At 40.9% G+C, this 26,318-nt stretch overlaps 1 protein-coding gene and 1 pseudogene across 1 annotated transcript in view; both read right to left on the bottom strand.

The window, feature by feature from the left end:
- Positions 1-9,555, bottom strand: part of ZMYM6 (zinc finger MYM-type containing 6) — a 41,504-nt gene extending 31,949 nt beyond the window's left edge. The window contains exons 1-2 of the mRNA XM_017518024.2: positions 9,246-9,555; positions 7,974-8,140 (exon numbers count right to left, since the gene is read on the bottom strand). Coding sequence (XP_017373513.1) covers positions 7,974-8,066 — 93 coding nt within the window. The 5' untranslated portion in view covers positions 8,067-8,140; positions 9,246-9,555. The remainder of the gene's footprint in view (positions 1-7,973; positions 8,141-9,245) is intronic.
- A 1,212-nt stretch (positions 9,556-10,767) lies between these two features.
- LOC108295747 lies at positions 10,768-11,346 on the bottom strand (annotated as a pseudogene).
- Positions 11,347-26,318: the final 14,972 nt, after the last annotated feature.

The raw sequence follows: 26,318 nt of genomic DNA, 5'->3' as shown, positions 1-26,318 counted from the left end.
CTACCACCCGGGTTCAAGCAATTCTCCTGCCTCAGCCTCGCAAGTAGCTAAGACTACAGGCATGCACCACTATACCCAGCAAATTTTTATGTTTTTTTAGTTGATATGGGGTTTCACCATATTGGCCAGTCTGCTCTCAAACTCCTAACCCCAGGTGATCTGCCTACCTTGGCCTCCCAAAGTGCTGAGATTATAGGCATGAGCCACCACACCTGGCAAAAAGCAGCAATAAATGAAATTAAATCTGGCTGGGCACGGTGGCTCATACCTATAATCCCAGCTAGCTACCCAGGAGGCTGAGGCGGGAGAATCACCTGAACCCAGGAGGAGGAGGCTACAGTGAGCCTAAATCGTGCCACTGCATTCCAGCCTGGGCAACAGAAGGAGCCTCTGTCTCAAAAGAAAAAAAAAATTAAATCAGAATGATTTAGAGTTTGTATCTCAATCATTTTAGCCAACAGACTTACAAGCTGTCTTTTCTGCTAATGGCAGAAAAGATACAAGAGTGTCAATGCAATCTGCTCGTTATACATAAAATCATCACAGACAAAATCCTATTTATTCTTACATTCTTCAAAATGTTTTAAAACAAAATGTAATCATGAAACATTTTTAAAAATGTAAATGCCTATCTTGAATGGTCCTTTATTCTGAAATTACAACCATCCTTTTTTTTTTTGATGTTAAAATATCCTTACATATTTCAAAACAGAAAATTTTAAAAAATAGTCTTACTTTTCTGAATCAATGATGGTAATACATGGCAGTTGTATTTTTAATCTCCCTACACATAGCAAAATAAATGAGTAGCTATGATAGTTCCAAAGTTACTTTAGAAATTTCTTTAGACTATTAAATGCCAAAAACTAGGAACCATTGCATTAATTCACCACTTCCCATGATATTTATTATGAGTACCCAAAGAGGTGCTGTCTATAAGATATACCTTCTTTATAGATGAGTAAAGTGAAGCTAAGAGATGTTCAGCAACTTGCCCAAGGTCACAAAGAGACTACATGCACAGATGGGAATTAAACCCAGACAGTCTGTTCTTTTTTTTTTTTTTTTTTTTTTTTGAGATGGAGTCTCACTCTGTTGCCCAGGCTGGAGTGGAATGGCACCTTCTTGGCTCACTGCAACCTCCACCTCCTGCTTTCAAGTGATCCTCAGCCTCCTGGATAGCCGGGATTACAGGCACCCACCACCATGCTCGGCTAATTTTTGTATTTTTAGTAGAGATGGGGTTTCACCACATTGGTCAGGCTGGTCTTGAACTCCTAACCTCAGGTAATCCACCCACCTCAGCCTCCCAAAGTGCTGGGATTACAGGCGTGAGCCACTGTGCCCAGCCAGTCTCTCTGTTCTAAAACCCATGATATCACCTTCATAGATGTGAAAATACAAAGTAATTACTACAGTGAATTCAAACTCTGGCCCAGTTGAAATTAAGTTCCCCTGTTGTAGGAGTCTCTCCCATCTCCTTTCTCTCACAGCACTTATCATAATAAATCATTTAATTACTTATTTGGATAATTTGATTAATGCCTTAACATTCACCATTCCTCCTACACACACATTAGACTGAAAAGATCACATCCATTACGGACAGGGACCATATCTGTTTTTTTCACCTCTGTATAACCAATCGCCCAAAACAGTCAACCTAACAGAAAAGACTATGGGTTCCAACAGCAGACAGAAACAGATATGATCTTGTCTCCTAAACAAGCTATTTAATATTTCTTAGTTTCAATTTCTTTATCTGTAAAGTAAAGATATATTACCTAACCCATAGGGCCAATGGGGAGGGAGGGAACAAATGACTTATAGCATGACATTTTACAGTTAGTGAAAAGTAAGCACGATACATACACAAAATGCTAGTTCTTTTTTTTTTTTTTTTTTTTTTTTTTTTTTTATGGTTTTTTTTTTTTTTTTTTTTTTTGAGACGGAGTTTCACTCTTGTTGCCCAGGCTGGAGGGCAAGCAGGCAACTGTGTGATCTCGGCTCACCACAACCTCCACCTCCCAGGTTCAAGCAATTTTCCTGCCTCAGCCTCCAGAGTAGCTGGGATTACAGGCATGCGCCACCATGCCCTGCTAATTTTGTATTTTTAGTAGAGATGGGGTTTCTCCATGTTGGTCAGGCTGGTCATGAACTCCTAACTTCATGATCCGTCCACCTCGGCCTCCCAAAGTGCTGAGATTACAGGCATGAGCCACCGCAATCAGCCAAAATGTTAGCTCTTATACTTTTTATTAGTTTCGTAATTGTGTAATTTAATAAATACTTGCTAAATGGATGAATCTAAGTCTATTCAATCCAAAGTGCATGTTCTTAAACATTATACCTAAATAACAATATTTACTGACATTTACAAAAAGAAGAGGAAGTTAAAATTATTATATACATCTTCGAATTACCAAAATGAGTGTTTAAGATTCAATAAAAATTACTTTACCTTATCAATTCAATTTCCAAAGTTTTTCTAATATTCCTGTTATATTTCCCTGACTCATTTCTTTTACCTCACAACTCTTCTACACCTTCATAGCTCACAAGTCCCAACCCCACATCTTTCCTGCTCTTTGATATTTCAATTTCACCAAGTAAAAAGAAGTAACTAAGAACTCCCTCAACATCCCTCAACCCTTCCACCTTACCTACAAATTGCTCAGCAAACTGTTCTACTATCTTACAGGAAAAGGAAACCTTCTTTTTAGCTATAGCTGAAATAATGCTATTTTAGAATAAGTGTGTTCCAAGTATTGCATGCAACACACTTACAGTAAAAATTACCATTCTTTATTTGATAGTCAAATGTAACCTGGCATCCTATTTTTTATCTGGGAGCCTTACATCTCCACGTAGGTAACTTTCCAATCTCCAAATCCCAGATTTATATGTACAAATGCCTCCTTCTATAATTACCAACTGAATGTCCCACAAGCCCTTTAAACACAACACACCCCAAACTGCCCTTATTACTTCCTCAAAAATCCTGTTCTGCCGGGCGCGGTGGCTCAAGCCTGTAATCCCAGCACTTTGGGAGGCCGAGGCGGGTGGATCACGAGGTCAAGAGATCAAGACCATCCTGGTCAACATGGTGACACCCCGTCTCTACTAAAAATACAAAAAATTAGCTGGGCATGGTGGTGCGTGCCTGTAATCTCAGCTACTCAGGAGGCTGAGGCAGGAGAATTGCCTGAAACCAGGAGGCAGAGGTTGCGGTGAGCCGAGATCGCGCCGTTGCACTCCAGCCTGGGTAACAAGAGCGAAACTCCATCTCAAAAAAAAAAAAAAAAAAAAAAAAAAAAAAAAAAAAAAAAAAAAAAAAAAAAAAAAAAAAAAAAAAAAAATCCTGTTCTAACCCCTCAGTAAACGGTATTACCATAAACCCCAAAACCTGTAAGTATTCTTAGACTGCTCTTTGACCTTCACACCTCATATACAATCTCTAAATTTGATCAATCCTATTTAAACATTTTTAAATCTATTCTCTTTTCCCACTTTATTATTGATATTCAATTCTAAACACACCACATTCTCTCACCCCTCCATGACTTGGCTATTTTCTCTATTTCTCATGATATTTTCTCTGTCTGAAACTCTTAATTGTTATAATTCAATTTGCTACCTGCTCTGTGAAGCCTTCCTCTCCTTCCCAGATAGATTTAGAGCTCCTTCCCCTATGCTCCCAATGTACTTCACACAATTTTAAAACACTAATATAAGACTGTGATTTTACATATATATATATATATATATATACACACACACATACATACATATACATATTTTTAGACAGAATCTCCTCTGTTGTCCAGGCTGGAGTGTAGTGGAGCAATCTCTGCTCACTGCAATCTCCGCCTCCTGGGTTCAAGTGATTCTCCTGCCTCAGCCTCCCAAGTAGCTGAGATCACTGGCATGCATCACCACGCCTGACTAATTTTTTTATATTTTTAGTAGAGATGGGGTTTCACCATGTTGGCCAGGCTAATCTCGAACTCCTGACCTCAGATGAGCCGTCTGCCTCAGCCTCCCAAAGTGCTAGGATTAGTGGCATGAGCCACTATACCCGGCTCACTTGAGGCCTACTTTGGCCTCCCAAAGTGCTGGGATTACAGGTGTATGCCACTGCCCCTGGCCTTGATTTTGCATTTGTATAAAAAGTGGCATAGGCCGGGCACAGTGGCTCATGCCTATAATCCCAGCACTTTGGGAGGCTGAAGCGGGTGGATCATTTGCAGTCAGAAGTTCGAGACCAGCCTGGCCAACATGGTGAAACCCCATCTCCACTAAAAATACAAAAATTACCCAGGCATGGTGGTGCACACCTGTAATCCCAGCTACCCAGGAGAGCAGCTTAAATCTGGGAGGCAGAGGTTGCAGTGAGCTGAGATCACATTACTGCACTCCAGCCTGGGGAACAGAGCGAGACTCCATCTCAGAAAAAAAAAAAAGGAGAGAGAATAGTTCACGCTACTTGTGAGTGACAGATAAACTTCATCTTAAAAGAGCACAAAACTTTGCCAGCCTATCTAGCTTATTTCTTCTTCCACCGGCATAAGAAATGGCATGTACAAAGGCAAAGAAATAAAATGCAACAGAGTTTTAGAAGATAATGTTGAATGAACTGCAAATAGTTGGCAGGAGTGTAGATTAGAAAAGGTGGGAACAATGAATGATAACACTGAAGAGAAAACAAAGGCCTAAACATGTATAGTTTGGATGTTACACTGAAAGATCCCTGCTTCATCACACAGGAGGAAACAGGGTCTTTAAAGAGAGAAATATCACTAGATCTACACAGTACAATGGCATCACTGTACAGTGTTTTGATGGGATATGTGACTGAAGGAAGAATAGCCAGGAAACTATTACAGAAGTTCAAATGAGAAATAATGAAATATTTAAGTGCAATGGCTGATGCCTATAATCCCTGCACGTTGGCAGGCCGAGGCACGAGGATCACTGGAGGCTGGAGTTCAGGACCAGCCCGGACAACATAGGGAGACTCCATCTATATCAAAAACTATCTCCATGTGGTGGAGCATGTTTGTGGTCAGCTACCTGGGAGGCTGGGGTGGGAGGACTGCTTAGAGTGCAGTGGCCATAATCACACCAGCACAACCCAGTATGGGCAACAAAGTGAAACCTTGTCTCAAAAAAAAGACAGAAAAATAATGAAATAACAGAAGAACATGAAGGGTCAGATACAAAAAATATTTAAAAGCTAGAATCCACAAACCCTGGCAAAGAAATGGTTACTTTAGGCAGAGAAAGAGTAAGAATTTACCACCTGGAGGGAACAAGTGGCATGGATGCCACCATCCCCTACACCACATCTTATAGAAACTACCTCAGAACTCCTCAGCTCAGCACTGTAGAAAGGCGTAGAGTTCATAAGTGAAACAAAACCTGACATCCCTGCCTTGAAGTGATACTGCCTGTGGCTGGGCACAGTGGCTAACACCTATAATCCCAGCACTTTGGGAAGCCAAGGTGAGTGGATCACTTGAGGTCATGAGTTTGAGACCAATCTGGTCAACATGGTGATACCCCAACTCTACCAAAAATACAAAAACTTAGCCGGGCATGGTGGCACACACCTGTAATCCCAGCTACTCAGGAGGCTGAGGCAGGAGAATGACCTGAACCTGGGAGGGGGAGATTGCAATGAGCCAAGATCACACCACTGCACTCCAGCCTGGGCAGACAAAGCAAGACTCCATCTCAGGAAAAAAAAAAAAAAAAAAAAAAAAAAAAAAAAAAAAAAAAAAAAAAAAAAGGAAATGTGAGATGTTATGAAAAATAAATTTTTTTATTATTTTAAAATATTATTGCTTCCCTTATACAATAAAGTCAATAACTATAGAGTATAAAGCAAAAGAACTGTCCTAGAAGAAAAAAAAGTTCCTTGCCAAAACAACTAACTCATCTCTCCACATTGATTCCTGTGTTCTCCATTCTGTGTCCCTATAGGGTAACCAGAATGATCTTTCCAAACACAAATCTGTTTCATCTTACTTTCTCACTTAAAACCTACAATTGGCCAGGCACAGTGGTTCACACCTATAATCCTAGCACTTTGAGAGGCCAAGATGAGCAGATCACCTGAGGTCAGGAGTTCGAGACCGGCCTGGCCAACATGGTGAAACCTCGTAACCTCGTCTCTACTAAAAATACAAAAAATTAGCCGAGCGTGGTGGTGAGCACCTGTAATCCCAGCTACTGGAGAGGGTGAGACAGGAGAATCGCTTGAACCTGGGAGGTGGAGGTTACACCACGGAGATCACACTATTGCAGCAAAACTCCATCTTCAAAAAAAATGCCAGGCATGGTGGCTCATGCCTGTAATTCCCTCTGGGAGGCCGAGGCGGGCGGATCACCAGGTCAGGAGCTCAACACCAGCCTGACCATCAGGGTTAACACCCCGTCTCTACTAAAAATACAAAAATTGTCCAGGCCTGGTGGTACGTGCCTGTAACCCCAGCTACTAGGGAGGCTGAGGCAAGAGAATTGCTTGAACTCGGGAGGCAGAGATTGCAGTAAGCCGAGATCATGCCATTATACTCCAGCCTGGGTGACAGAGCAAGACTGTGTCTCAAAACAACAACAACAACAAAACTCTACAATGGCTATCAACTGCTCTTAAAGATCAAAACTTATAACAACGTCCACCAGGTCCTGCATAATCCAGCCCCAAACTATATATACAGTCTTATCATAGAGAAGCAGCATAGCACAGGTTCTGGGGTCTGATCACCTGGATCTGAATCTAGTCTTTGTTATTTACTAACTGTGATCTGTGGCAAACTATTTGGCTTTTTTAAGTTTTAGTTTCCTCATCTGTGAAATGGGGATAACAATATGGTGTTGAGAATGGTGCCTGGCACACTCTTAAGCACATATAAGTATTAAGTTAATAATGTCACATGATTATGATATAATATATACTACATACTGATACACTAATACCTTCTATTTTTATTGTTGTTGTTTTGATCACTATCATCATCACCATTTTCATACCTTTTCTGTTCCAGGCTCACTGGTCCTACAGGTCTTGAAAAGAACCATGCATCTTTCCAACTCAGGGCTTTCCCATTCACAATTTCCTCTTTCTGAAATACTCTTTACCATGCCCTTTGCCTAATCAATTCATTCTTCATAATTCAGCTTACACATCCTTCCCTTAGAGAGGCCTTCCCTAGCCATCCCCAGGCCTCAGACCACAACCAAAACTAGGTCAGATTCCCCATTTTAGGCTTCTCTTCCAGAGCATTTGTCATAGTTTGTAATTACACATATTATTTGACCAATACTTGTGTAATTTCTGCCTCTTCTACTAGCATATAAGTTCTACGAGGAAAGGGACTAAGCTAACTTTGCTCAATTCTGGATCCCCAGAGCCTAGCATAGACCACAGATTCTTAACGGAACAAAGGAAAGTACTACCAGATTCAAGAGAATTTTTTTAAATGAAGAGTATGGAAAAATGGTAAATACATTACTTTCCTTCCAAAAAAAAAAACACGTAGTTACATCTTTCATTCAAAGAGCAGAAAACCAGCCAGGCATGGTGACTCACACCTGTAATCCCAGAACTTTGGGAGGCCAAGGTAGGTGGACTGCTTGAGCTCAGGAGTTCGAGACCAGCCTGAGAAACATGGCGAGACCCAGTCTCTACCGAAAATACAAAAAAGTAGCTAAGCGTGGTCGTGTGTGCCCGTGGTCCCAAGTACACAGGAGACTGAGGTGGGAGGATCACTTGAGCCTAGGAGGTGAAGGCTGCAGTGACCTGAGGAGATTGTACCACTGCACTACGGCTTGTGCAACAGAGCGAGAGCCTGTCTCCATTTGGTTTATTTTAACTTACAAACCAGAAACTGCCTAACTAAAATTTTTCAGTTCACCAGATCTTAAAAAGAAGGATTTTTTTTTAAATTAAATCAAGATGAAATGCTTACTTGAGCATTATCTGGTTCTTCTTTAATTTTGTCCAGAAGCTCCTGCTGTGGTACCACTGCTTTGCCACATTCACCATCCAAAGGTTCTTTCATTCTAATTTTTTACGTGAAGTAGTTCCTCAGGCTCAAACGAATAGATTTCTTCTTGGCAATGGATAGCTGGACACCTAAAATACATACTCAGGTTTATTCTTTCTTTTTTTATTTCAAGCTTATCTATATGAAAAACCTCGTGTTGAGTGCACGAGGTTTCACAGCTCAGCATTTGAAAAACAACTCTTCTGGGGCCATGACTAACTTTTTTCTTTCTTCCTGCTTTCTGCTCCTTCAGTAGCTACATAAGAAAACAGTTTTCCAGCAACAGCTCCCACTTCTCTAATATCTTTAAAGACACACGCACTGGTCTTTCCTGTGTTGAACGTAATTGAAGGGAATCAGACCAGCAGCAGATCAAGATGTGGGAGGAAGTTACCAAACTCTGAGAAGAATGGACTCAAGAAAGTTTCTGACCCCATGAGAATCAGTACTTAGAGGCCCACGTCAGCTTTTATTTCTCAAAGTGGGGCACAACAACCTCCCTGCCCTGACCTGTAACTCAACCTCGACTGGAAGCCTCCCGAAGGGCCCCATTTCTTGGCCTAACGCTACATCTTAGCTCAAGATGCCATTCATTGCAGGCGAACAACAGGCACGCCCTTACTGAAAGTGAATCACCTGCCTCTTTCATGGTCTCCGTGTGGGAGGTGGGGGGCATCAAGCCCCTCTGAGGGCCGCTTCACAATCGCCCTCCTGTGGAAAAGAAACTCAACTGGCCATTCAGTAAATTCCCTTCCCCTAAGAGTCAAAGAACAAAACGGGGCAAATTAAACCTAAAACAAAAAGCTCTTCAAAGTTGTCTTTATCCGAATAGTCAAGGACGGAAACGGACAACTGGTCGAAAAGCCTGTTCCGAAAAAGAGATGAGAACTTTTGCGCACTCGCCAGAGTCACAACTATCTATGGGCGCGCATTCCTCCTCTAAGAACCGCACGCGTTCGGAAACTCTACTTCCCACCAAGAATTCCCACTCCTATCACTAAGGACTAACAAGGCAAAGTAGTCTCCGACAGAGAGCAGAGGACTACCCGCTGCGTGTCAACGCGTACCAAAAGCGAAATCCGCAGCCGCCCCAGCCGCGTAGCCCACCTGGCACCGCCCCCGCCGCAACGCCTCGTCACGTGGCGCGGCCTCAGCCCCCGCCGTCCCGCCCACTACCAGTGCGGCAGCGCTCACCTTCTGTCGCCTCCCTGCTACCGGAGGAGCACCGGACAGGGAATTTGGTAATAGGAACCAAGCCCTCTGCGCCTAGACAAAGATCATTTTCTCTTCTGGAATTCTGCCGGATCCATCACAACGCAACAGCCGGCCAACCGCGCATGCGCAGCCCTGATCTCCGCCCTCTTTTCCCGTCAAGCTCAGGACCTGAGCAGAGGAGAACTTCCCAGCATTCCTCTTTCCTTAGTTTTGATTTGCTTCTTAAAGAGACCGAGGCTCAATAGTGAATAGGTGGAGAAAGGGGTTTAAGGAAGATTATCAGTGGCGTTAGAAGGTGCTGTAAGTGTTCTGTAGTATTTGTGTGTGTGTGTGAGGCAAGAGTCTCACTCTGTTGCCCTGGCTGGGGTGCAGTGGTGCAATCTCGGCTCACTGCAACCTCCACCTCACGGGTTCAAGTGATTCTCTTGCCTCAGCTTCTTACAGGCGCCACCACCACGCCCAGCTAAGTTGTAGCATTCTTTAGTGCCCATTTCCTGAACAGTGGCCTACTGAGAGAGCATGGTAATAAATATTACTTGGCTTGCTAAGCACTTCACATGCCTCATCCCACTTAATCCTCACAATAACCCTAAGAGGTATAATTTTTTAACCTCTAAGATATAAATGAAAAATTAACTTGCCCAAAATGAAGATTTGTTATTTTTTTATTCAACGTTAACAGATACATCTATGATTTGTGACTGTTCATTCATTTTGATTGCTGTATAGTATTCCATTTTATGAATATAGTACAATATCAGTCATCTACTATTGATGGACATTTGAGTTGTTTCCAATTTGTGCCTATTAGGAATAATGTCACTGTGAACATTCTTGTCATTGGTGGTGTTAAAGGACAAAATTACAGCAAATTTAAAGATCTCAATTAGCTTTATTTGTGTTCTAGAATCTGGCAACACTTCATTCTGTAAAATAGAACAACAGTTCCAATGAACTGAGCAGAAGAGGTAGGTTTTATAAACAGAATGGCTGGAGAAAGCAGAAACAAAGAACAAAAAACGGATTGGTCCATTTCAAAGTAACTTTCCAAAAAATAAATAAATAAGTTATTTTCCTTGTAAAGTAGAACCAGGAAACAAAACAATAGAGAAATAACTGATTGGTTAATATCAGGTAACTTCAGTTTATCTTTTTTTGGTAAGGATTAAAGCAGAAGGAATTTCATTATTATCCTAATTGAAACTGGCGCTCGGGAAATTAGACTGTTATTTGTTTTTCCTGACTTCTCAGAACTTCATATAACAAGGTAGTTTCAGTTTGATGACATGGTTTTGCTTTCTGAAGTTTAGTTACCCACAGTCAACCACATTCTGAAAATATTAAATGGAAAATTCCAGTAACAAATAATTCATAAGTTTTTTTTTACACTGTCAGAAAATTATTTTAATAGTTACAAAACTTTTTTTTTACAGGATCAATATAAAATAGCAGTTGATTTGTCCATAATTATCAGAATTATTTATATTTGAGGTCTTGACTAAGTGGGGCTGAAATCAACAAAAGGTCTTGGACTGTTGGCTCATAAATCATCCTAGGAAGCCCGCCCTGTTGATACCTGTCATGCTTAGCTCTTATGAGATGACCCAATCCTTTAAAAAAAAAAAAAGAAAAAAAGTATCTCTCTTTGTTCATTCATTGGAGGCTTGAAGTGAATTCAGCAGCGTTCATTAAACACCTTCCAGCTCCTGTCATTTACTACTTCTTCAACATTCAGTTCTGACTGCATCCATTTCAACTTTGTCTGCTCTTTTCTAAGTTGCTTTAATAACGTTAATCGTCCATATTCTTTTCTGTCTCTTCTCAGAGGTTTTTTACTACTTCTGACGTTTGGGCTATACAATTTTTTATGACTCTGTCTCTACTGGCATGAGCTGCCATCAAAGACTCATAAAGTTGTTTACAGGTTTGGCTGGCATCAATTTTCCCTGCAAAGGAAGCTGTTGGAACCGTAGTGTTTTAATTCATGTACTATTCTGTCATCAATTGTCCTCATCACCTTGATTAATTCCTGGAACTTGGCGAACTCCTCACAATTCACACCGCCACTGGGTGCCGCCATATTGGACCTAATTCATAAGTTTTAAACAACTTTTATTAAAGTATATGGTTATAATTGTTCTATTATTAGTTGTTAGTCTCTTTCTGTGCCTCATTTACAAATTAAACTTTATCATAGGTATATACACATTTTATATATATATACATATATATATATGTATATATATATAAAATATAGAATATATAGGGTTTGATACTACTGGAGGTTTCAGGCATCCGTGGAACATCTTGGAACACATCCCCCATGGATAAGGGAGGACTACTGTATATATTGCAAGTATCTTCTCCCATTCAGTAGCCTTATCACTCTATTATTGGTATCTTCTGATGAACTTAAAAGACCTTTGTGGCCGGGTGTAGTGGCTCATGCCTATAATCACAGCACTTTGGGAGGCTGAGGCAGGCAGAACCCTTGAGGCCAGGAAGGAGTTCGTGACCAGCCTGGCCAACATGGTGAAACACTATTTCTACTAAAAATACAAAAATTAGCCGAGTGTGATGGGCATCTGTAATCCTAGCTACTCGGGAGGCTGAGGCAGGAGAATCGCTTAAACCCAGGAAGCGGAGGTTGCAGTGAGCTGAGATGGTATCACTGCACTGCAGCCTGGGTGACAGAGCAAGACTCTGCCTTAGAAAAAAAAAAAAATAGCTGGGCATGGTGGTATGTGCCTATAGTCCCAGCTGCTCGGGAGGCTGAGTCAGGAGAATCACTTGAATCGGGAGGTGGAGGTTGCAGTGAGCCAAGGTTGCACCACTGCACTGCAGCCTGGGTGACAGGCTGGACTCCTTCAAAAAAAAAAAAAGAAAAAGAAAAAAAAACACCTTTGTGCTTAGTGCTTATTGTACACTCTGAAGTAAAAAATATTTTCCTACCAAATGAAGAAAATTTCTAGAAATGTTACTAGTCTTTCACATTTAGTTCTGTAATCCAGTTGAAGTTGGGTTGTGTATATAGTGTGAGGTAAGTCAGATTTCAGCTTTTCCCTGTGAATTTTAAATGAATTAAGCACTATTTTTTAAAAGGACTGTCCTTTACCCCACTGTTCTGCATTGACACCTTTGTCATGTATAAATGTATAAGTTGTCTATATATATATGTGGGTTTGTTTCAGGACTATGTTGCCTATTCCTTTTGTTTCTCCTTGTGGAAATACCATACTGTCTAAATTTCTGTAATAGCTTTATAATAAATCTTAGCATATGATAGAAAAAGTCCTCCCTCCTCTTATGTCCTTCAAGATTGTCTTGGCTTTCCTTGGTCCTTTGCATCTTGATGTAAATTTTTTAATCAGCTTGTCAGTTGTGACACAACTTTCCTTATAAATTTTAGAATCCATTGGGATTTTCTTTAGTATTATACTGAAGTGGTATGCCTGTTTTGGAGAATTGGTATTTGTTATTCATTGTGTTGAACTGTGTTGCCTAAAAAGATATGTTGAAGTCCTAACCCTCAGAATGGGACCTTATTTAGTCACATAGGATTGTTGCAGATGTAATTAGTTAAGATGAGGCCATATCGAAGTAAGGTGGGCACTTAATTCATTATGATTGGTTTCCTTAAGAGAGGAGAAGATATGGAGACATACACATGGGAGAACACCATGCAACAATGGAAGCAGAAATTGAAGTATGCATTTGCAAGCCAAGGAATGCTAAGGATTGTTGATAACACTAAAAGCTAGGAGAGGCAAGGAAAGATTCTCCCATATAGGTTCCAGAGAAAGGACGACCCTACTGATCTTTAATTTTAGACTTCTAGCCCCAAGAATAGTGAAATAATAAATTCTGTCGTTTAAAAAAAAAAAAGTTTGTGGTACTTTATTAAAGCAGCCTTAAGAGACTAATAATAGCATTCTGTAGGGCTGACTCAATCCATGAAAATGATATATTTCTCCATTTATTTGTAATTTCTGTGTCTGTAATTTCTCTTAATAATGCTTTATAGTTTTTAAGTGTAGAGATTGCACACATCTTTGTTAGATTTATTCTAGGCATTTAATATTTCATGTCATTTTAAATGTAAATTTTTATTTTCTAATTGTTTTCAGTATAAAAATAGAAATACAGTATATTTTTGTATGTTGGTCTTCAAGCTAGCGTCCTTGCTAAATTATTAATTAAACTAATTAATTCTAGTAGTCTAGCCATTTTTCTTTCTGTTTCCAGCTATGTAGAGAATAATGACCATTTTATTTCCTTCTTTCTAATTACATAACTTTTATTTCTTTTTCTTGCCTATTGCAGTGGCTAAACTTCTAGTAATGTGTTGAATGGAAATGGTGATATTGGGCATCTGTATCTTGTTCTTGTTATGTTGCTTTCAATGTAAAATTATTGAATATTATATTTACTTCAAGATGTTTGTAGTTACCTGTGGGAGGTTAAATATGGCCATAAAGTTGTTACAACTTTTCCCATCAAGGAAAGGAGTCTTTAGTGTGCAGATGGGTGGATTTAAAAGAGAGAGAGAGAAAGAGAGAGGGAGTCTGTGATAGTTAATGTATCAACTTGAATCTGTAGATTCAGTAAAATATAATGTCCTCCCAATAGAGAAAGGCATTATCCAATCCATTGAAGACCAGAATAGAATAAAAGGTGGAGAAAGGAAGAATCTGCCCCCTCTCTCTCTCTCTTTTTTTTTCCCCTGCCTCACTGTTTAAGCCGAAACATCCCCTCTCATCTTCTCCTGCCCTTGTACTAGGATTTATATCATCAGCTCCCCTGGTTCTGAGACCTTTAAGACTCAGACAGAATTACACCACTGGCTTCCCTGGGTCTCCAGCTTGCAGAGAGCAGATTGTGGGACTTCTTTGCTCCATAATTATGTGAACAAATTCTTCGTAATAATAAATCTTCATATCCTATTAGTTCTGTTTCTCTGGAGAACCTTACTTATACAGAGTCTGTTTCACTACCTCTTGTTTCTTGACTGGGCTTGTGAATTATTTTGACTGACAAAATGTTACAGAAGTGATACCATATGAGTTCCTAAGCATAGGCCTCAATTGTCCTTCGAGCTTCTGCTTTCGTTATCGTAGAACACTCCTACCACCATATCAAGGTTAAATGAGATCACTGCTGATTGATGAGAAATCACACAGAGAGAGTAACCCCATGGCCAGCAACAAGGTCCCACAACATATGAGTGAAGCCATCTTATATTCTCCAGATTGCTAGATGATTGCAGCATCTGTTGTTATATAACAAAGCACCCCTTTGTAGATAACTGTTAGATAATTGAAATCTAGAAATGAGATACTGCCATAACTAAAATATAAAACATGGCGTTGATGTTGGGACCAGGCAGCAGGCAGAACCTGGAAAGACAACAAGGAGGCTGTAAGTGGAGGTTAGAAGAGCAGTGAGGAAACTTGTTGAAGGCTGGGGAAAGAACAACCAGTGTGATGCATTGGCAAAATGTTTGGCAGCACTGTCATCCGTGATAACTTAGAACCTAGAAGACATACTTAATGATCTTCTGAATCTGCCTTAGGAGACTTCCATGCAGAAGGTTACAAAAAATACAAAATTTAACTGGGTGTGGTGGCATGTGCCTGTGGTCCCAGCTACTCAGCAAACAGAGGCAGGAGGATCCTTTGAGCCCAGGAGGTTGAGGCTGCAGTGAGTCAAGGCTGCAGTGAGCTATGATTGTGCCAATACAGAGTGAGATGAAAGAAAAGAAGAGAAGATAACGAGAGAAAGAAAGATTGTTTCCAAAGATGCTGGCAATAATCCCATCTTTGCATGTGCATGATGCTTCTCCCATTAAGAGGTGGAATTAACTACAGGTCAATATCTCTGATGAATATTGATGGGAAAATCCTCAATAAAATACTAGCAAAAAGAATTCAACCATACATTAAAAAGATCATTCACTATGACCAAGTGAGATTTATCTCTGGCACGCAAGGATGCTTCAACATATACAAACCAATCACTGTGATATATCAACAGAATGAAGGACAAAAACCATATAATCATTTCAATTGATGCTGAAAAAACGTTTGATAAAATTCAACATCCTTCATAATGAAAACCCTTTAAAAACAGTATAGAAAGAACATACCTGATAATAATAAAAGCCATATCCAACAAGCCCACCGCTAGTATCATACTGAATGGAGAAAAACTGAAAGACTTTTCTCTAAGATCTGGAACATGAGAAGGATGGCCACTTTCACCACTGTTACTAACCATAGTAATGGAAGTCCTAGCTACAGCAGCATACGAGAGAAAGAAATAAAGGGTACTGTGGAGCACAGTGGCTCATGCCTGTAATCCCAGCATTTTGGAAGGCCAAGGTGGATGGATCTGAAGTAAGGAGTTTGAGGCCTGGCCAACATGGGGAAACTCCATCTCTGCTAAAAATACAAAAATTAGCTTGGCATGGTGGCATGCATCTATAGTCCCAGCTACTCAGGAGGCTGAAGCAGGAGAATTGCTTGAACCCGTGAGATGGAGGTTGCAGTGAGCTGAGATCATGCCACTGCACTCCAGCCTGGATGACAGAGTGAGACTCCGTTTCAAAAAATAAAATAAAGGGTATCCAAATTGGAAAGAAAGAAGTCAAATTATCTTTGCTTGCAGATGATAGGATCTTATATTTGGAAAAACCTAAAGAGTCCACCAAAAAATTATTAGAAGTGATAAATTCCACTGGGCATGGTGGCTCACACCTGTAATCCCAGCACTTTGGGAGGCCAAGGCAGATGGATCACCTGAGACCAGGAGTTCGGAACCAGCCTGGCCAACATGGCGAAACCCCATCTTTACTAAAAATACAAAAATTAGCGAGGCATGGTGGCACACATCTGTAATCCCAGCTACTCAGGAAGCTGGGTCAGGAGAATCACTTGAACACAGGAGGCAGAGGTTGCAGTAAGTCGAGATCGCACTACTGCTCTCCAGCCTACGCAACAAAGCAAGACTATCTCAAAAAAAAAAAGTGATAAATTGCCAAGCACAGTGACTCACCTGTAGTCCCAGCACTTTGGGAAGCCGAGGTGGGCAGATTGCTTGAGCTCAGGAGTTCAAGACCAGCCTGGGCAACAGGGTGAAACCCCATCTCTATCAAAAAGACAAAAAATTGGCCAGATGTGGTGGTGTACACCTGTGGTCCCAGCTACTTGGGAGGCTGCGATGGGAGGATTGTTTGGGCCTGCGAGGTTGAGGTTGCAGTCAGCCAAGATCATGCCACTGCACTCACCCTGGGTGACAGAGTGACCCTATCTCAAAAAAAAACTGACAAATTCAGTAAAGTTGCAGAATACAAAATAGACATACAAAAATCAGGATTTCTGTAGGCCAGCAGTGAATAATCTGAAAAAGAAATTTAAAAAGATAATCCCATTAACAATAACCACAAATTAAATACCTAGGAATTAACCAAAGAAGTGAAAGATCTCTGTAATGAAAACCATAAAACACAGATGAGCCGGGTGCAGTGGCTAACACCTGTAATCCCAGTACTTTGGGAGGCCGAGGTGGGCGGATCACAAGGTCAAGAGATCGAGACCATCCTGGCCAACATAGTGAAACCCCGACTCTACTAAAATACAAAAATTAGCTGGGCGTGGTGACGCATACCTGTAGTCCCAGCTACTCGGGAGGCTGAGACAGGAGAATTGCTTGAACCCGGGAGGCGGAGGTTGCAGTGAGCCGAGATCACGCCACTGCACTCCAGCCTGGTGCCTGGCACCTGATGAAAGAGCAAGACTCTGTCTCAAAAAAAAAAATGCAGATGAAAGAAATTGAAGAGGACACTAAAAAATGGTAAGATATCCCATGTTCATAGATTGGAAGAATCAATATTGTTAAAATGTTCATACTACCCAAAGCAATCCACAGATTCAGTGCACTTTCTACCAAAATGCCAATGACATTCTTCACAGAAATAGAAAAAACAATCCGAAAATTTATATAGAACTGGCCAGGCATAATGGTTCACACCAGTAATCCCAGCACTTTGGGAGGCCAAGGCAGGAGGATTGCTTGATGTCAGGAATTCAAGACAAGCCTGGCCAACATGATGAAACCCTGTCTCTACTAAAAACATACAAAGAAATTAGCTGAGTATGGTGGTACATGCCTGTAGTCCCAGCTCCTTGGAGGCTTAGGCACAAGAACTGCTTGAACCCAGGAGGTGGAGGTTGCAGTAAGCCAATGCACTCCAAGCCTAGGCAACAGAGCAAGACTCTGTCTCAAAATAAATAAATATACATATATATATGTATATAATTTTTTTACATAGAACGACAAATGACCCAGAATAGCCAAAGCTGTCTTAAGCAAAAAAGAAAACTGGAGGAATCACATTACCTGACTTCAAATTATACTACAGAGCTATAGTTATCAAAACAGCATGATATTGACATAAAAACAAACACATAAATCAATGGAACAGAACAGAAACCAGAAACAAATCCACACACCTACAGTGATCTCATTTTCCACAAAGGGGCCAAGAACATATACTAGGAAAAAGACAGTCACTTCAATAAACGGTGCTGGGAAAACGACATCCAAATGCTGAAGAGTGAAACTTGACCCCCTTCTCTCACCATATACAGAAATCATAATCCCAGCATTTTAGAAGGCCAGAGCAGGAAGATCACTTGAGCCCAGGAGTTCAAGACCAATCTGCGCAACATAGGGAGACCCTGTCTCTATAAATAATTTTTAAAATTAGCCAGGTATGGTGGTGTGGTTGTGGTCCCAGCTACTTGGGAGGTTGAGGCAGGAGGATTGCCTGAGCCATGATCATGCCACTGGAATCCAGGCTGGGTAACAGAGCAAAACCCTGCCTCAAAAAAAAAAAAAATCAAAATAGATTGAAGACTTAAATCTAAGACCTCAAGCTATGAAATCACTGTAAGAAAACATTGGGGAAAATCTCCAAGACATTGGTCTGTGCAAAAATTTCCTGAATACCCCACAAACACAGGCAAACAAAGCAAAAATGGACAAATGATATCACAACAAATTAAAAAGCTTCTGCACAGCAAAGGAAGCAATCAACAAAGTTAAGGAGACAACCCACAGAGTGGGAGAAAATATTTACAAACTACCCACCTGACAAGGATTAAAAACTAAAATATCTAAGGAGCTCAAATCACTCAATAGAAAAAAAAAAAATCTAATGATTTGATCCAAAAAATGGGTAATAAAAGACCACAGTGGCTCACACTGGTGATCCCAGCACTTTGGGAGGCCGAGACAGAAGGATCACTTGAACCCAAGAGTTCGAGATCAGCATAGGCGACATGACAAAACCTCGCCTCTACAAAAACTACACAAATTAGCCAGATGTGGTGGCACTCACCTGTGATCCCAGCTACTTGAGAGACTGAGGTGAGAGGATGGCTTGAGCCTAGGAGTCAGAGGTTGCAGTGAGCTGAGGTCGTGCCACTGCCATCCAGCTTGGGCAACAGAACCATACTTTATCTCAACAACAAAAAAGAAGGCAAAATATTTTAATAGACATTTCTCAAAAGAAAGCATACATACGGCAAATAGTTACATGAAAATGTGCACATGAAAAGGTGAAAAGATTAATATCATTGATCATCAGAGAAATACAAATAAAAACTACAGTGAGATATAATCTCATCCCAATTAAAATGGTTTGTATCCAAAAGACAGGCAATAACAAATGCTGGCTAGAACATGGAGAAAAGGGAACCCTTGTACACTATTGGTGGGAATGTAAATTAGTACAGCCACTGTGGAGAACAGTTTGGAGGTTCATCAGAAAACTAAAACTAGAGCCACCATATGATCTAGCAATCCTACTGCACTCCACGTTTGCTGCAGCACTGTTTACAATAGTCGAGATTTGGAAGTAACTTAAGCACCCATCAACAGACTAATGAATAAGGAAAATGTGATATTTGTACACAATGGAGTACTATTCAGTCATAAAAAAAGAATGAGATCTGTCATTTGCAGCAACATGGATGGAACTGGAGGTTATTATGGTAAATGAAATAAGCCACCAGGCGTGGTGGCTCACACCTGTAATCCCAACACTTTGGGAGGCCAAGGTGGGTGGATTACCTGAGGTCAGGAGTTTGAGACCAGTCTGACCAACATGGTGAAACCCCATCTCAAAAAAAAAAAAAAAAGAAAGAAAGAAAGAAAGAAAAGAAATAAGCCAGGCACTGAAAGAAAAACATCACATGTTCTCACTTATTTGTGAGATCTAAAAAATGAAAACAATTGAATTATCAGAGATAGAGAGTAACAGTTACCAGAGGCTGGGAAGGGTAGTTGGGTGGGGAGGTAGGGATGGTTAATGGGTACTAAAAAAATAGAAAGACTGAATAAGACCTAGCATTTGGTAACACAATAGGGTGACTATAGTCAATAATAACTAAATTATAATTTTACAGTAACTAAAAGTATAATTGGATTGTTTGTAACACAAAGGATAAATGCTTGAGGTGATAGATACCCCATTTTCCATGATATGATTACTACACATTGCATGCCTGTCTCAAAACATCTCATGTATCCCATAAATATATACACTTGCTATGTACCCACAAAAATTAAAAATAAAAATAATTTTTAAAAGAGGTGAGAAGGCCAGGCATGGTGGCTCACACCTATAATCCCAGGACTTTGGAAGCTGAGGCAGGTGGATTGCTTGAGCCCAGGAGTTCAAGACCAGCCTGGGCAAGATATCTCATCTCTACAAAAAGTACAAAAATTAGCTGGGCATGGTAGCATGTGCCTATGGTCCAAGCTACTCAGGAGGCTGGGAAGCTGAGGTCGGAGGACCGCTTGAACCCCAGGAGGTGGAGGTTGCAGTGAACCAAGATCACACACTACATTCCATCCTGGATGACAAAGTGAGAGCCTGTCTCCAAAAAAAAAAAAAAAGGTAGAATTAGTTTCCCACCACTTGAATCTGGCTGTACTGTTACTTACCTTACCTTGACCAGTCAATTGCAAGGGAAGTGACCCTGTGACACATATGGGTGTAGGCTTTAAGACGACTAGCAACTTCTGCCACCACATAAATAGGTCTGGCCAATCTGTTGGAGAGACCTCATGGAGAGAGAAAGAGTAATCCCAGAACGTCCCTGTCAATGTCCCAGGCACGTGAGTGAAGCCAGTTCGGATGTTCCAGCCAAGCTCCTAGAAGAATGCAGCCACAGAAATGACCCAGTCAACATGAAGTGGAACAGAAGGACTTACACGTTGAGCCCAGCCAATCACAGAATCATGAGAAATAACAAATTACCATCTTAAGTCACAGTTTTGAGGTAGCTTGCTATATCACAATAGATAACTGACACACTAAAATCATTTGCAACATTTAGTCTGATGTTAACAATCTCCTCTCAGGATGCGTGTACAGTTTCAAGGATGTTTTCTTTGTCCGGCTATGAAAAATTCCCAGTTACAATGTTATGTTCTATTTAGATTTAACTGTATTATATTACTTTTTATTTTTATTTTCTCCTACCTTGAAAACTAGTTAAGAGTCCTTTTTCAATTACTTTCTCAGATAAAGTTATGGATGATACACTGCCTGAATCCCTGATTATTAGTTAGAGACTAAATTTCTGTAACAAAGAAATCCCAAAATTCGATAGCTCAAGTAAAATTAAAGTTTATCTTTCTCTCATGTTGCATTTCTGAGCATTGATTTAGGACATTTGCAGTTATGGTGCTATGCAATCATTTATGGACGTAGTATTCTTCCATCTTGTTTCTCCATCATTGAAACTGAGTCACAGGCACATATTCCTGAGAGTGTGAAGAAGGCACACACTGGTCTTAAGTCACTGGGCTCAGAAATGGTACATAATCTATTCTGTTAGAGACAGATCACATTCTATTAGAAACAGCTTAGTCCATGTAGCCATGTCTAACTACAGTGGGGGCGGGGAAATAGAATGTCATGTTTGAGGCTACAATTGTAACTCCACAGGAAAGGAGAAGATTGAATTTTACTGGAAGATTAGCAATCTCCCTAACATCTTGTACAGTATTTCCAAAACTGTCATCAATTTGCTCAAGAATGACAGCTATGTATAAGGTTCTTGGATTTTAGTTTATATCATAGTACTGTAGAAGAGAAATGCAAATCTAGTCTAATTCTCTTTCCTTTGTAAGTAAAATGTTATTTGTCATGCCTGGAATTATATAAGCCTTTTTTCTTTTTTTGTTTCAGTTAGGATTTTCTCCAGTTACTATTCACCCACCCTGCACTATGCTCAGGAACTGGAGAACTGCCTATCACTTTCCAGCAACTTTTTTTTTTTTTTTAGATGAAGTATTGCTCTGTTGCCCAAGCTGGAGTGCAATGGCATGATCTCTGCTCACTGCAACCTCCACCTCCCAGGATCAAGCGATTCTCCTGCCTCAGCCTCCAGAGTAGCTGGGATTACAGGTGCCCACCACTACGCCCAGCTAATTTGTTTGTATTTTTAATAGAGACAGGGTTTCACCAAGTTGGTCAGGCTGGTTTCGAACTCCTGACCTCAAATGATCCACCCACCTTGGCCTCCCAAAGTGCTGGGATTACAGGTGTGAGCCACCATGCTCAGCCTCCAGCAACTTTTTAAAAGCACTTCATAACCCAGTATGTTATTTTTTTTTCAGCAAAACTTACTGATTATTTCTCCTAAATAGAGTAAATAAAAACTAAAAGTACCCTCACATCAGTTCTGATCAGGCTTTGCTGCTGTAAGGGTCCAGATCTAGTCATATTATGCCACCAACTGAATTACGAAAAACTTTCCTTTTTAGAACCTTTCAAATTTCAGGATTGTTAAGAGACTGTGGATCTGTAAATTTAGGTTTAAACTTTTCCTACTTTCTAGTGAAGTTTCTATTTATGATGTTAAGAATCAAGGAAAAGGTTTTGTTAATATGCACTTTGTATCACCCCTTTTCTGGCAATTTGGGAGCACCACCTTGAGTCTGCATATGTGGCTTAAACAAGGTGGAAATTTATTTCTCTATTACATAGAAGTTCACAGGTTTTTGGTATGGCAGATCCATAGATATCAGGAAAGTCCAAATTATATGTGTAAAACTCCATGAATTATTATAATTGTTATTATTATTACTGAGACAAAGTGTGGCTCTGTCACCCAGGCTGGAGTGCAGTGACACAATCTCAGTTCACTGCAACCTCTGCCTCCCAGGCTCAAGTGATCCTCCTGCCTCAGCCTCCTGAGTAGCTGGGACTACAGGCATGCACCACCATGCTCAGCTAATTTTTGTATTTTTGCAGAAACAGGGTCTCACTATGTTGCTCACGCTAGTCTTGAACTTCTGAGCTCAAGCGATCCATCTGCCTCAGCCTCCCAAAGTGCTGGGATTACAGGAGTAAGCCACCACACCTGGCCAGCTCCGTGAATTATTACAAAGCAAATACAGTATTTTAACTATTAACCAGACAAAGACACAGGACATTACTAGCCCTCATAATGCCTACTTCTGAGGAAACGAACTTTGGAATCCTTCTATGAGTGCTACATGTCATGTTATGTTTGTTATGGTATGGTATGGTATGGTATGTTGTGTTATGTTATGTTATGTTATGTTATGTTGTTATGTTATTGAGACAGGAGCTTGCTTTGTCACCCAGGCTGGAGTACAGTGGTGCAGTCATAGCTCATTGAAGCCTGAAGCTCTTGAGCTCAAGTGATCTTCCCACCCCAGCCTCCTGAGCAGCTGGGACTATAAGGATGCCCTACCATGCCCAGCTAATTAAAAAAAAAAAAACTTCTGTAGAGATGGGGTTTCATGATCTTTCCCAGGCTAGTAATGATAAATTTTAAATTGGGAAGATAAATAGTCTTCTGTCAACCAGATGAGGGGGCGGACTTAGGGGAAAATTGGCATAACAATGGTGCCAACATGAAGTCACATGACCCATAGCAAGACCAGACAGGAACCTGAAAATAGAGGCAAAAGGGTCCAGCTTCGCATTGTGGCAAAACCAGCTCTAACACCAAACTTCTGGGTTCAGGACAGAAAAACAGGTCAGTGCGAGGGCTGTACCCAGAGGCATCTGGAGAAGAGTCAGACAGTGAATATGAACTATCCCAGGAACGTGAGCCCACACAGGAAAGAGTTCAGTCAATATTCTCAGCATGCCTCCATTCTAGGCTTATTTCAACCTTCAGAGATTTGATGCAGAGTTCCTTCCTCAACCCAGAATAAGGACAAAGGCATCCATGGAATTACATGGACTGAAGTCCTGGTTCGGCCTTGACCACATGGCGGTATCAGACCTGAGAAAAACTTCCTTGCTACACTTTCTCAGTAGCTACCATCTGACTGCCTTAGGCTCTCCCTCTCTCCAGCAGACAGAGCAATACCCAATCACTGCCCCCACCCACAAACACTCTGGTCATGCCCTAATTCTGTGGGGCCAGAACTCGTTCAAAGTCTAATCCAGAAACTGCTGACTCCCAGAGACCATAGAGATAGCCTCACTCACTCACTCTCCCTCAGCCTTTATCCTAGGTCTCCCACCCACGACCAGACCTGGCCCCGCTCCTCAGCTCTACATACACCTGCACACACTGGCCCTGCATCCTCAGACTGGACCTACTCTGGCCTTGATTCTCACCCTCACCTCCAGCTGTTGCTCCACAGGCCTCACATGTGAGGTCACTTTCATTTTTCTTCCTTGACATCAGTCCTTGACACATTCTGTCTGCTGGGCCTCTCTGCCCTTGGCATTTCCTTTTTCTCTGGTTCTAGGAGGAGGAAGACGATTTCCCCCATGGGTCCCAGAAGTCCTTTGTTGGATTAAATTGTCCTTATGTGACTCAGAAACCACCAGATTGCCCCTGTTATCTGACCTCTAGGAATAGAACTTTTTTGTAACTCTGCTGGCCAGAAAGGGTCACAGGAGGCTTTCTCTGGGACTCCCCCTTCTGGTCCTCTGGTGATTTACTTGCCTCTAAATTGAGCATGTCCTATAAATGGAATGGGTTTCTTCTTTAAAAAAATAAGCTTATAACAGCTTTATTGAGATACATTTCATATGCCATACAATTCACGAATTTAAAGGATGCAATTCAATAGCTTTTTTATATTCACAGAATTGTGCAACCATTACCACAATTGATATCAGAACATTTTCATTGCTTAAAAAAAAAAAACCATTAGCAGTCACTCCCCATTTCCCACTGACCCCTAGGCAACTACCAATCTACTTTCTGTCTATATGGAATTGTTTGTTCTGAACATTTTGTATGAATGAAATCATACAATATGTGGTCCTTTGCGACTAGCTTTTTTCACTTAGCATCATGTTTTCAAGAGTCATTCATGTTGTAGAAGTATTAGTATTCCATTTCGGGTTTTTTGTTTTTTTTTTCTGTTTTTTTTGTTTTGTTTTGTTTTGTTTTGTTTTGTTTTTGAGATGGAGTCTTGCTCTGCCACCCAGGCTGGAATGCAGTGGTGCAATCTTGGCTCATTGCAACCTCTGCCTCCCAGGTTCAAGCAATTCTCCTGCCTCAGCCTCCCGAGTAGCTGAGATTACAGGAGCACACCACTGTGCCCAGCTAATTTTTGTATTTTTTTTTTTTTTTTTTGAGACGGAGTTTCGCTCTTGTTACCCAGGCCGGAGTGCAATGGCACGATCTCGGCTCACCACAACCTCCGCCTCCTGGGTTCAGGCAATTCTCCTGCCTCAGCCTCCTGCGTAGCTGGGATTACAGGCATGCGCCACCATGCCCAGCTAATTTTTTGTGTTTTTAGTAGAGACAGGGTTTCACCATGTTGACAAGGATGGTCTCGATCTCTTGACCTCATGATCCACCCGCCTCAGCCTCCCAAAGTACTGGGATTACAGGCGTGAGCCACCGCACCCGGCAATTTTTGTATTTTTAGTAGAGATGCGGTTTCACCATGGTGGCCAGGCTGGTCTAGAACTCCTGACTTCCAGTGATCCACTCGCCTCAGCCTCCCAAAGTGCTGGGATTACAGGCACCCAGCCTCTTTTTGGTACCAAATAATATGGATGGATTACCATATTTTATTTATCAGTTGTATGGATATACCACATTTTATTTATCCATTCACCAATTGATGGGCATTTGGGTTGTGTCTACAGTATGGCTTTAATGGAAAATGCTGCTAGGAACAGTCATGTACAAGTTTTTGTGTGGACATGTTTTCATTTCTCTTAGCTACATACATATGAGTGACATTGCTGGGTGATATGGTAACTCTAAGTTTAACCACTTGAGAAACTGCCATACTGTTTTCCAAAGTGAATGTATCCATTTGACATTCCCTCTAGCAGTGTATGAGAGTTCCATTTTCTCTTTGCCCTCAAAAACATTTGCTATCATCTCTATTTTTTGTTATAGCTCTCATGGCTCAGAGAGGTATCTCTCTCTCTGTGGTTTCAATTTGCATTTCTCTGTAACTAATGATGTTGAGCATCTTTTCATGTGCTCTTTGCCCAACTGTGTATGTTCTTTGGAGAAACGTCTATTCATATTCTTTGCGCGTTTTTTATTGGTTTATTTGTCCTTCTATTATTGAGCTGTTAGAGTTCTTTTCTTTTTTCTTTTTTTTTTTTTTTTGAGTCTCACTCTGTTGCCCAGGCTAGAGTGGCTAAATGCAACCTCTGCCTCCTAGATTCAAGCCATTCTGGTGCCTCAGCCTCCCAAGTAGCTGGGATTACAGGCGTGTACTACAGGCCCAGCTAATTTCTGTATTTTTCATGGAGATGGGTTTTCATCATATTGGCCAGGCTGGTCACAAACTCCTGACCTCAAGTGATCCTCCCACCTTGACCTCTCAAAGTGCTGAGATTACAGATGTGAGCCACCATGACCAGCTGAGATGTAAGAATTCTTTATATATTCTTAATACAAGTCCCTTATCAGATAAAGAATTTGCAAAAATTTTATTCCATTCTTTAGGTTTTCACTTTGTTAATGGTGTCCTTTAAAGCACAAAAGTTGGCCAGGTGCAGTGGCTCAT

The sequence above is a fragment of the Cebus imitator genome, unplaced genomic scaffold, assembly GCF_001604975.1.
Source record: "Cebus imitator isolate Cc_AM_T3 unplaced genomic scaffold, Cebus_imitator-1.0 Scaffold657, whole genome shotgun sequence".
NCBI classification, from domain to species: domain Eukaryota; kingdom Metazoa; phylum Chordata; class Mammalia; order Primates; family Cebidae; genus Cebus; species Cebus imitator.
This window is presented reverse-complemented; position numbering and strand designations above follow the sequence as displayed.